Consider the following 13,078-nt stretch of genomic DNA (forward strand, 5'->3'; position numbering starts at 1 on the left):
ATACTAGCAGCATTGACGTGAGTGCAAAATATCGCGGACTTGACATCTAGCAGAGCGGCGTGGAATTACGTCCACAAATACAAATATTAACTTAGCGGAAATCGGACTATTGTTTAAAACGTGAGGTACTAATGTGGAATAATATAGGAAACACTTAAATGTTGAATAGTACCATATTTAATGTAACATTATTTTATATCAAAGCTGCATATTATGAGAAATATTGCATGCTTCATATTATTTTCCGTAATTAATTGTTGCGTATTTTTTCTTTGCTTTAGTGAGACAAAATTAATTCTGACATTAAGAATGAATTTACAATAACGCTTTATATACCCATTGCTGACAACTGCAAAGGTAAAAATGGTAGTAATCTGATGCTTGTAATAATTAGTAAAGGCATGTGGACAACAATAAAACTTAATTTGCCAAAACCTTAAAATTTCCAATATATTTTAACTTCTATTCATTTATTAGACCTAAATGAAAAAAGCTAATTTTTATTGTTCCATCAACAGAGAGACAAAGTCATTAGGCCTAATAAAGAATTTTATTGAGTCACATTTCATGAACTCTCGGAAATCGGAAGTACGATTTGGAGCAATTTGTAATGCTGTAATTGTAACAATTATAAACAGCACATATACACCCAGACATTTTAACACAGCACTAATTAATAAAACTATTAACTAGCCCAGCAACAATGTACATTGCAGTGTATTACAGCTTGTTTCGTATCTCCACAATGGCTGCCTAGGTAGCAGCACCAGCGTCGTTCGCGCACAGAACTGCTAGCTGTCCAGTATTATTATAGTAAGGTATTTGATACAACTGTAGCAAATACATTTCTCAAAACTGAACACAGTAAAATATTTGTATTGTGAATAGGATTGTGCCTTGGAAGAGCGGCAGACAAGTGATGGACGACTAGTGTACACAGGAAGAATAAAACAGAGACTATGCCTTGTCCTGGACTGCCTGTGTGCCCATGACTTCAGCTCCCGCAATGCTGACCTTCTCAATTTGCAACATTATGTCATCCGGGAGAAGAAACTTAGCGAGAGGGAGAGCATTGTTATCTTCTACGATGTGGTTCGGGTTGTGGAGAGCTTGCATAAGGTCAGAAGATGTCTTACTGTGTTTTCAATATAGACTTACTTTCCAAAATAGCATGGACTTCAAAGTTATGGTGCAGCACATAATTGATTGTTGCATTCCTAATGCCAAAAAGAATAAACATTCTTCTAGAAACCATTGTGATGACCTTTGAGCCTGTTACAATCATAAAGTTATATGTTATGATTACAGTGGGCTCAAAGTGGTTTCTAGAAGGGTGTAAGAGAAATGCCCATAATAGAATTTTATTTGTAAGTAAATACAGTCAACTCTGAATATAGTGAACATTCGGCTATAGTGAACCTAAATCGTTGCTCCCGACCCACATACATTAGAAAGTACTGCTGCAAAAGGGTATCTGTCGGATACAGGGGGGAGAGCCATTAATCCTTCCCATTGAAGGCTTTAAGGAACCAACCTGGACAAATACCCATGTCCCATCCCTACCTTCCCATGGTGCAGCTGTTAGTAAGCATAATTTTACGAGCTGAACTAAAGGGAGGGGCTACTCATCCATTAGCACTGGTCAGCTTGATGAGTTAATGACTGAATTTGGTATAATTTTCCTCTATCCAATACCTAATTCCCTCTTTACCCTTTCCTATCCAGTCCTCTGACTGAACTCTTACTTTCTTCGATCCCGACAGCATTAGAGCATTCGAGGCCTAGGGGTTCATTTCCCTTTCCTTCCTCCTCTTTCTACTTTTCTGTTCCTAGTGCTGACCTGCTATGGCACTAAAATCGTTCTCCAGTGGCTTAAGGAGGGAAAGCTGGTGATCAACAAGATCTCCCAGCTAGGTCCAATGGACCCGTCGACCAACAGCAGGTGTGGGGGTTGTGTGTGAATGAAGTAGCCACCAAAACGTTAAAATATGGTGTTCACTTAAATCGGTCACAACTTGCCATTTTACAAATCTGTGCTTCATTGGCTGGTCATGATAATATCTTTGAAAAATATTGGAGTGCAAGAGGTCAAATGACTTTATTGTCAAATGCCTGGCATTAGAAAACAACAACAACATTAGAAAGTGCATTAATATTTCCGTTTATAGTGAATCCTTGCTTCGGTTATAGACAAATTCTTATTTGAAGTCAAACCTTCTTGCATAAAATTGAAGGAATGTGTTGAGAACAACATTCTAAGTTTCTTACTCCTTTAGTCAAAAGATGAAGATAGGATTAGTGATTTCTAGACAATGAGCTGTACTGTAAATCCAGGCAATGTGTGACGACCTTGCCTCACTCCACTGTTGAAGGATTGCCATCCTGTTGCCTTTTGTACTCAGAAACATTTCCATTATGACAGATAGCATCGAAACAATAGAAAATGAAATTGCCTTCTTTTATTAAAAGGGGACGGACATGTCCAGAGCATAAGTAAAGGTGAGATTCCGATGACTTTCAAACTCCATCAACCCCCTCCCAGTTTCCATTAAGTGACGTGGAAAATTCCAAGGCTGAGTATGCAGTCACACCATAACAGCGATTGTCATTTGTACCTGATCAGTAAGGAGCAGATTCCTATGTAATTAAATATTATTTTTGCGTGTGATAAAACACAATTAACAAAGTTAAAAATTCCGAACATGAAGTTTCAAGTTTAAAACCCGAATTTTATTTCACATAAAAACGCATCTTTTCATAAAAAATTATGTAAATACATATTTTCAGGAAATCTATTATAAACACATAAATCTTGGAGTTTTTTTACTTGAATAATTTTTTACAAGAACTTTTAAACATTTTAAAACTAAATCAATTATGTCACTCAGAAGTACGTTATCTTTTTAAGAATACATGGTTGATCTTGCAGTGTAGGCTTTCACGGCCGGAGTCTATTTCCGGGCTGAGAGGCCGTGGTCTATTGGTTGGTTTTATACCAGACGTTTCGTCTGCAATTGCGGCAGACATCTTCAGTGGAGTGGTATCCGAGGTTGCAAAACTCTTCTCGGAGTACCTGAGGCAACTGATCCTGTGGATGGTTGTGCGGGAATATTTATAGTACAACTAGCGGGTCGAGGCCTGTTGTCGCTGCAGTCCGCGCCGCTTTGTTCGCTGCTCCCGTTCTGGGTTCCGTCCTTTTGTTGTAGTGGCTTCTTATCTGTTCTGTTTAGGACCGGGTACCAACACTTGTTTAGCTTTACGCCTTCTTCCTTGCGATTAAAGTTGTTATGTTTATATATTTCGATTGCTTCTCTATGTAGATGGGGGAAGAAGTGCGTCGTCGTGCTCAAGATGTCTGTGTCCTTGAATCGTATGTTGTGGTCGCCCTCTTGATAGGCATGTGCTGCCACTGCCGATTTGTCGATCTGTTCTAGGCGGCAATTCCTATTATGTTCTGTCAGTCTCGTCCTGACGCTCCGCTGTGTAGTACCGATGTAGACCTTCCCACACGTGTTCGTGTGGGAAGGTCTACATCGGTACTACACGATATACTGAAATATGGTTGTTTAAAAACGATTTGGCTTTCCTATTAGCAAATTTAACCTTTCTGTGTCACACCATAAAGAAAAACTCGAAACATTCAAAAACCTGTTGTCTGAAACAAGGTGGTGCGTGCCGTGAAAATTAAACTAGACTAGACTCACTACCAGGTTCAGAAGTACAAGTGTTTGGGAAAAACAGTGGATATAAAAAAATGTGTAAAGTTGCTCAAGTATTGGAGGGTGTGCCTGTAGGTGAAATTGACGGTGTTTGTGTTTGTGGCATTCCTCTCTTTAAATATGCACGTCTGGCATCCTGTGATGTGGAAAGATCGTTTTGACAGTATAAGTCGTTGTTCAGAGATAATCGGCATGCATTTGTGATAGAGAATTTGGAGATGACCTTTGTTGTTCACTGCAATTCTTGGCCAACTACTAGCACTCAAGTGTGGTTGGTGAGTACCTAGTAACATTTTTTTTTTCCAAGCTAAGTAAGGTATTTTTGTCATATTTAAAGGAAATATTATTTTTATTTTTAGCAAATATTTTCGTACTTTTTAGCACATAAAAATAAATGTATTTAAATTTTTTAGCACATAAAAATCCGCTCCCTACTGATCAGTCTGTTTCTAGTGTTCGAACAATGAATGTACTGTATAAAAATGTCGAAGCATTAAGTGTTTTCTTTGGAAGATAAGGTGAATATTATAAGTGACATTGAACATGGTCTTTCGCAAGCGGACATGGATCAACAACATAGTTTAAGTAAATAAACAACAGTATACAGTGTAGTCCATTCCACAAAAATGAAATATTTTAATTACTATATAGTTTTGTATTTGCTTGTTCGTAATTTCATTCATTGCTGTCATTTAAGGTTAGGGGAGAGACACTTCAGATTTAGTGAACCTCAGATATAGTGAACGAAATATGTAAGTCCACAGAGGTTCACTATATCCGGAGTTGACTGTATATTTTAACTGCACTTTTTTTAAATTCAAATTTCTGTAACAAGGTGATATTTAACCTAATGTGAATGTTGGTTGTAATAATCTTACAATTTAATACCATGTGTCTTTGGAAAGTTCTAAATTCATTACCACACACCTGTAACTTTATTTATTGCTAAGAGTTTAATTTGTTATTTTAATTCCATATAGTAGCTAGTAATATTGATGTATCGTCATTTCGTTGAAATTGAGTTACTAAAAAAGTAAACAAAGGAACTGAGGATGTTTGGGTGGAGGGAGAAAGTAGGCCTACTCGTTCCATCAATTTATTAAAAATTATTAATGTGATTGATTATTCAGTCTTATTCAAGATGGTTGTTAACGAATTACAGTACCTTGGTCCATTTATATAGGCCCTATCTTAACTTGTTGGCACAAGATGTCAATAAAACTTGCCATGATTACGACATAAATTCCAAGGACTATACAACTTTCTGTAAACAAAACTAACATATAAAAAAACATCTAGAATTTCACAGGAAATTTACACACACTTAAAAAATAATACTTAATGTAGTAAACTACAAACATATGTAATTAAATTTACACAAACATATTTGGCATCCTGAAGCTATAAGATAATCTTACTTCTAATTATTGAGAAGCACGAAGGTGAATAAGTTCGATCCTGACTCCTGACCCTGAGTATTAGACACACAAATAATGAGGAAATTCCCAGTACTAATTCGTCTATACACAGAAACAAATCGAACCTAATTTCATTACTGTGATATTCTGGAATGTAGCCTTAATTGAAGGTTATAGGAAAAAACAATGATAATTCTCATTTTTAGATTTTTGTAGCTAAATGCAGAAATACAATGCTAATCTGTATCAAGCTAAGTCAAATTCAGAATTCAAGAATAGGAATATAATTATTAAGGTGTCATCTATCTTCATACTCATGACTTCTTAATTTCATTTAGCTTGGTGTAGGTGAATTGTAAAAATGAAGGTTGTCATTGTTTTTCCGATACCCTTCAATTCTCCTCACACATCCTAAATAGTTATAATTTTGCAACTGTGTACAGATAATATACGTTTATATATTCATCTCTAAGAATCAAACATGGTGCCTCGTTGGTTTCTGAAAGAAATGGTGTTATTATTAATCAGAAATTAAACACTTTTGTCATCCATTCTCAAATAATTCGAAAACCAGTGCTTAACTCAGACTCTCTTTTACGTTTATTTCTTCTTTCCTGTAGTGCATGAGCAATTATGAGGGGACACAAGGCTTTCTACTTGGACATTTTTACATAAACAGCTTTATATAGCAAGACAGTCTTATGCACCATCATAACAGCACACTGTACATAAGCGATATCAATATGAAAACTTAAAGTTGTACTTACCAGTACACGAAAAGTGCATAAAGGGTGCTTGATACTGCAATGGCATTGATACTGACAAATTTACTTCAGCTACAAATGTCTTTGACTTTATAAACATACATCCTCAAGAGCTCTAACCTAGCTTATCTTTTCAATATGCGTACAAATAGAATCCCAAAAACCATGTTTCACTATCGAGAAGAAATCTCTAGATCGTCCAATGAAGTGCTGGATTGAAAATTCAACTGTGAGATTGTAACAGGCCATAGGAAGGAGGAGAAGAAAATAAAAAAGATTAGCACTTTCAATTTTATAATTTAGCATTTTGTGGCATTTTTGGATGGAACATTTTTATGGAAAGTTGGTGATAGAAATTTAATGTCATCAAAGTATTTACAAGTGCATTTTCTAGATTTTCCAGCAAAAATTCTTGAAAATAGTAAATAAGTTGAGGAACATGTAAAATTACAGTGAAATTGTGAACATTAAGAAGCATGCCAAAAATATTATGTTGTGATTTTTATCCTGACCAATCTTATTGCTCAATCACAATCATCCGCTACCACATACAACTTGTTTGTGAGTGAACACTCGACCTAAAGAGATAGCATAGGCAGCCAATATTCTACCATCAGCATCACACAGATTTGCTGAAAACTCGAGAATGGTACAGATTACAAACAAAGAGGGTATTAGGTAGGTCACATTCCTTTGTTATTTATTCCATAAAAGCTAACAAGGAGGTATGACCAAACTATTTGAAAAAAATGTAAGAACTTCTATGTGGCAGAGCCTTTAGATAGATTCATTCATTCATTTGGTCCTAGTGTTCTGCCCAAGGACAGGTCTTTCACTGCAAATCTAGCATTCTCCGATCTTTCCTATTTTCTGCCTTCCTCTTTATCTCCGCTTATATTCCATATATTTTAATGTCGCCTATCATCTGATATCTTCTTCTGCCCCGAACTCTTTTCCCGTTCACTATTCCTTCCAGTGCATCCAACCAATTCTTTTTCCTCTTCCTGATCAGTTCAATATTATTCTTTCTTCACCCACTTTTTCCAACACAGCTTTGTTTCTTATTCTGTCTGTCCACTTCACACGTTCCATTCTTTGCCATATCCATATTTCAAATACTTCTGTTCACTTCGTCGTAATGTCCATGTTTCTGCCCCATACAGTGCCCCACTTCACACAAAACACGTCACTGGTATCTTCCTTTGTTATTTTTCCTGAGGTCCGCAGAAGATACTCCTTTTTCTATTAAAAGCTTTCTTTGCCATTTCGATTTCCTGGCAGCAGCTCATGTTACAGCTTATAGTGCACCCTCTTGCTCTACTGCCTCATTTAGAATTCGCAAGTTTACCTTCTTCATTTTTCTTCCTATGACCATGGTCTTCGTTGTGTTTGCATTTATCTTCATCTCATACTGCTCACAGCTGTCATTTATCTTCAGTAGCATATTCCTTAGGATCGTATCCTCTTCTGCTAACAACACCATATCAGCAGCAAATCTTATGCACTTTATTCTTCTTCCTCCTACTGTCACTCCACCCATCACTCTACCCATGTTCTGAAAACAGTTCTTCACTAAATCTTCCAAGTAGATGTTGAACAGGGTTGGTTATAAAGGGCATCCTTGTCGTACTCCTCCCCCTATTTCATTTCCTTCTGACATTTCTTCTCCTGACTTTGACTCATTGTTTCATATAAAGATTACTGGACAGCCTCCTCTATTTCCAATTCACATCAATTTTCTTTAGGATTCCCATCAGTTTATTCCAATTTACTCTGTCAAATGTCTTTTTTAGGTCCACAAATACTACATACATTTCTTTATTCTTTCAATAGATTTTGATTACTTTTACCAAAAAAAAAAAAAACCTCAAAAAATGTAATTTCCCTCTTATTTCGCAGAACACATTTCGTATTTTATCACGGATTAAAGAACTGCACTAATATAATGACACACTTTTAAACATATAATTGCTTATTTTTGTACATTTTGCATTTATTTGTGATTGCAAAAATCTACGACCTCTAAATATAATATTTAAATCTTTACAGAGAAACATTGTTCATCGAGATCTCAAGCTTGGTAATCTTGTACTAAATCGTCGCACTCGTCGTGTAACCATCACCAACTTTTGTTTGGGAAAGCACCTAGGGAGTGAGAACGATCTTCTGAAGGATCAGCGAGGGTCTCCTGCTTACATATCACCTGACGTTCTCTGTGGGAAGCCATATCTCGGTAAGAAGAAACTCATAAAACAATTTAATTGTTAATTTATCCACCCCACACGCGCGCGCGCGCGCACACACACACACACACACACACACACACACACACACACCACACCCACACCCACACCCACACCCACACCCACACCCACACACACACACACACACACACACACACACACACACACACACAAAATTATCCACACTGATATGTAGAAATACGACCTACTTGATATAATGCAACTGTAGCAAATATTTCACTTAAAACTGAACACTGTAAAAAATTTAAATTGTGAATAGTGGTGTGCCTTGGATAGTGGCAGACAAGTGATAGATGGCTAGTGTACACAGGAAAAATGAGACAGGGATTTTATTCTCTCATTTTTTTATTATTTCTTCTGCTATTTCCTTTCTTATGTTACATGTAACATATGTATTTGTGAGTCTATGCGTGCATATGGATATTTGTCAATGTGTGTAAGTGCTTCACTAGCAAGGTAAGGAAATCGAATATAAGGTATAATGTAAGAATATGGGTACATACCGTAGATAAGAATGTAACTGATAACCGGAAAAAATAAATTGCATTGGGATATAAAAATGTATAATTGGAAAGTTGGTGTCACCTTCATGACGATTTTTATTATTGCATTGACTTCTTATAAGGGAAATGATAATGATCCCATGTCAAAACGTTCCCTTAATCAGTGCACATATTTAAATTTCCATATGTTATAGATAAATAAAAAAAATTGTAAGGTTGAATAAAATATCTGAAAATTCAGTAGCACTTTGGCCTCAAATACATAATGCTCCTTCACCTGTGCTTAAGTGGCAGAGCGCTTTGAATGCAGAAGCCTATCTTGCATATAACGTGATCATGTGGTAATTAATGAGGATAGCAGCTTTACTACTCCAAGTATGCACTGTTGTTTCTTGACGTAGCATTTGAAGAAAGCTTTATACTCTTTTACTGTGAACAGCTGATGTAACTACATGTATATGCGCAATTTGAGAGAAGAATTCAATATAAGTTGATTAACATTACTATTGTTAGTTTATTAAACTGAATGTTGTACACTAGTGATGGAAGTATTTGAATAAAAAAATACAAATTATTCGATTCTTGTAAGTTCTCGAGATATACCTTGAATCGTGAACAAGTATTCGAATACTTTGCTCAGATGGTAGATGCTGCGAGAAATGAAAAATGAGAACAGAAAGAAACAATAGAACAAGAAGATCTCGAGAACACTAATTGTTCATCAATCATATACATTCAGCTAACCTCACTTATTACAAACATGAGGAGTTGCGTGCAATAAAGACTTGCTCCATATCATATATATATATATATATATATATATCTCTCTCTCTCCTCTTTCTTTCTCTCATCTAATTACGGAACGCAGAAATCAACATCTTTATCAAAGAAGTGAGAACCTGCCAGTGAGTAATAAAATCGTTATTCACATGATAAAAGTATTTGAGAATTTTATTCGAATAAATTATTCAATTCTTAATAGTATTCAAGAATAGATTTATTCAACTCTACCTGTCACTATTGTACACTATTCAAATAAAACTTCAAGGGTAACCAGGAATGTGTAGTTTCTGATCTGTTTTTTATAAATTAGTAATAGAGATTCGTGCTATATCTCTTTCATTAGTTTAATGTGTGATTTCAGGTAAGCCATCTGATATGTGGGCATTGGGTGTAGTCCTGTTCACCATGCTATATGGTCAGTTTCCATTTTATGACTCAAGTCCGACTCAGCTATTCAGTAAAATAAAGGCAGCTGACTACTCTATTCCCAGGTAATTTGCATGATGTTGCTTTCACATTGATTTTTTTCCACACACATTCTCTACCCCTCTTTCCCTCTGCCCATTTCCACCCTCTCCCTTTCCTTTACTTTCCCCTTCCTGCTCCTTCATCCCGCTTCTTCTCTCCATCTCTGTTCTTCCTTCCCCTTTTGTCCCCTCTTTAATCTCCAGTTGCATGAAAGCATATATAAAATTTTGTCTCGTGAACAAGTGTATGAAAAAAGTAATATACAACCAAATCTTGCTCTTACACTTTTCAAAGAACTGGATATTGTTTAAATTGAGGGAAATAGTGTATACATGTAAATTAAGTTACGGAAACTGTAATTCATAAGGAGGAGTTTTTGTGATATGAATAGTTTATCAGGTGCTTGCTGAGTTACATGTTTGCTTTGGAGGACAATCCACTCAAAATATTTTTACTGTCTAAACGAAACTAATAATAATCACTATCAACATCTTACCTTTACATTGGCCAGCAGCAGAAAAAAAAATATTGTCAATAACTTAGTGATTTAGAATGTAGTGCTCTGTAATTTTGCAGAAGCAAATATGTTTTGTCAAATGGAGTGGAATTGATTAACTCTTTGAGGACTTTCTCAGTATCCATGGATTTAATCAGCTGTCTTGTAATATTTCAAGACTATTGAAATGTTATGCTTTCTTAGTTGATCTCACGTATGTCATTAGGCCATCTCATTGTTGAAAATCTTTCGGCAGTGCAAGTTGTAATAGTAATTGTCAGTAATCACTTCATGAATCACATAAACTTGATGCATATTTTACTGATAGTGTGTGTAACCTTTTCCAGAATATAAAAAGAAAGAAAGAAACGAAACTGTGTCATCTATGCACTTTAAACAAAAAAGTCCACTTTTGGCTATATCTGTCCCTGTGTAGCTTCAAATAATTGGCATCAAAGGCCTAATTCAGGACTCATCCCTGATCACATATACAGGGTGAACTGTAAGTAATATAATTAATTCTGGTGGATTATTCCTTTAGTAAAGAGCAACAAAAAAATCAAATATCATTTTTCTGTTTTTTTAATATGCATTTTAAAATATATGAATTACGAGATCATGCAACTTTGTGTAATCAGTAGGGAGTGCACATAAGGCTCTGTTGCTCTGAATAACCCCTTCACCTGACTTGTTATGAACAGGGAAGTTGAAAGTCATTGCCACACATTGTTTTTAAACTCGTAAGAAAAAATACAGATTACATACCGTTTAATTTTTGTGTTTAAACTGTGTTGGAGAGCGGTGAATGAACACAGCTCATTTCACATTAAATAATATCTTGAAAAATTTAAAATAAATTCTACAACCTAATTTTAATTAAATGTTCAGAAAACACGGACAATATGATATGCTTATTTCAAACTAAATTGAAAAGATTAAGACATTAATCCCATTTCAGTTGAATATTCTAGAGAATGTAAACAATAATGATGCTTATGTCACGTTGCAAAAAAAAAAATAAAATAAAATAAAACTTTAAAGGAAAAAATAATATGATATGCTTATTTTATGTTAAATGAACTGAATTTAAAATATTATTTTTGAACTCTTCAACTTAATTTTAATTAAATATTCAGTGAACACAGACAACAAGAAAAGCTTATTTTACGTTATACAAATCTAATAGATGATTAAAAAAATCTCCATTTTTCGTACTACAAGCATATTCTTCAGCCAATTAGAAATAGTTCCCTCCCACTTTAATTTTTTAAGTAGTAACCGGTAAACTTACTTACAAGAAATCAAATTTCCCTTAAAGCAATTTTATTGTGTGTGTTGACATTTCTCATTGTCTCATCCATCTCTTGCATTATGTGGGCTACATCTGTCCAGGCAATAACCTTCACAGGGTTGTTAGAGTGCATCAAGTTTTAAAATCCCTTTGCAGAACGAAAACTTACATTTGTTGGGATCAAATTTCTGCATATTTCAAGAACAAAACTAAAATTTTTTCAATCATTTATTGCCATAATACACTGCTTTCTTAAATTGACTGAGCATATTGGGAATTAATTCAATAGTTTTTCCAAAATACAGTATGAAATGTTTGTTATAAAATAATTTTTTTCTCGAAAAGGAAGTAAAAACGAGTACAATTGTATTAAACTTTTTTGTTTGAAATATCTCAAGGAATAACCCCTTGAAATTAATTAAATTACTTATGGTTCACTCTGTATATCATATTGGCCTTTTCCATCTTATTAAATGACAACTTGAAAAGAGAATGCCCACCAGAGCCTGTTGAAAAGGCATTTTTTGGTAACGACAGCTAGATGGAAGTAAAATTGCAAGCTGTTCTCCATGCAATTCCATAAGCATTATAACATGACTTCTTTTGCAGTCACTAGATGGCAGCATAGTGAAATTTATAAAAGTGGTTGTTTTGAAAGTCCATTAGGCTGATCAATCTGTTATATGTGATCAGAGCTCTCCTGCAGATATGCCATAATTTCTTCTCTGGCATAACACAGAAATCAACAGTTGGATTGTCATCAAACTCGGGTGGAATTTTTCATGGTTGTTTCAACTACAGTTCTTCAAACTCTAAGGCAGAAGTCCAGTTTGTATTTCAAGCCAAAATTGTTTGAATTACTCTTTATTCGTTTGTTAATGTCAACAAAGAAAAAAGAAGGTGAGGGAAACACGTGTTGAGCTTAGTAAAAATTCAGACTACATTTCTGGAAATAAATGTGACCTGTTTCTGCTTTCATCAAATAACTTTATACTTAAATGCACCATAAAGAATGTCTCATAAGTAAGTGAAGTGGGTAGGCATTGGATACACACACATATTTGTGTCATCGCCACCAGCAATTAAATTCTCAGTAGCTTTTTGGTTTTTCACACCAGTGTTAATGGAACTGGAATTGCTTATTTTTGTGCTAATGCAATGCATGTCCTTGAAAAGTATCTTCCTCAAACAATATTTGTATAGTTACATTTTGAATCGTAATTCAGCACCATTTAACAATACAGTAGTTGTATTGACGGGATTTTAGTATTAATTTAAATTATAGTAAATTCAGCCAGTCAAGGTACAGGGTAAAAAATACATTGTGAATGTACTGAAGGGACTGAAAAATGGTGTAAATGGTGATGAAATG

The 13,078-nt window shown here is 35.0% G+C and overlaps 1 protein-coding gene across 1 annotated transcript in view; it reads left to right on the plus strand.

Moving 5' to 3' along the window:
- The window catches only part of LOC138709254 (serine/threonine-protein kinase par-1-like), a 43,613-nt gene that overhangs the window by 15,156 nt on the left and 15,379 nt on the right, over positions 1-13,078 (plus strand). Inside the window, exons 4-6 of the mRNA XM_069839904.1 lie at positions 889-1,119; positions 7,951-8,134; positions 9,813-9,942. Coding sequence (XP_069696005.1) covers positions 889-1,119; positions 7,951-8,134; positions 9,813-9,942 — 545 coding nt within the window. The remainder of the gene's footprint in view (positions 1-888; positions 1,120-7,950; positions 8,135-9,812; positions 9,943-13,078) is intronic.

The sequence above is a fragment of the Periplaneta americana genome, chromosome 11 (genome assembly GCF_040183065.1).
Source record: "Periplaneta americana isolate PAMFEO1 chromosome 11, P.americana_PAMFEO1_priV1, whole genome shotgun sequence".
In the NCBI taxonomy this organism is placed as follows: Eukaryota; Metazoa; Arthropoda; class Insecta; order Blattodea; family Blattidae; genus Periplaneta; species Periplaneta americana.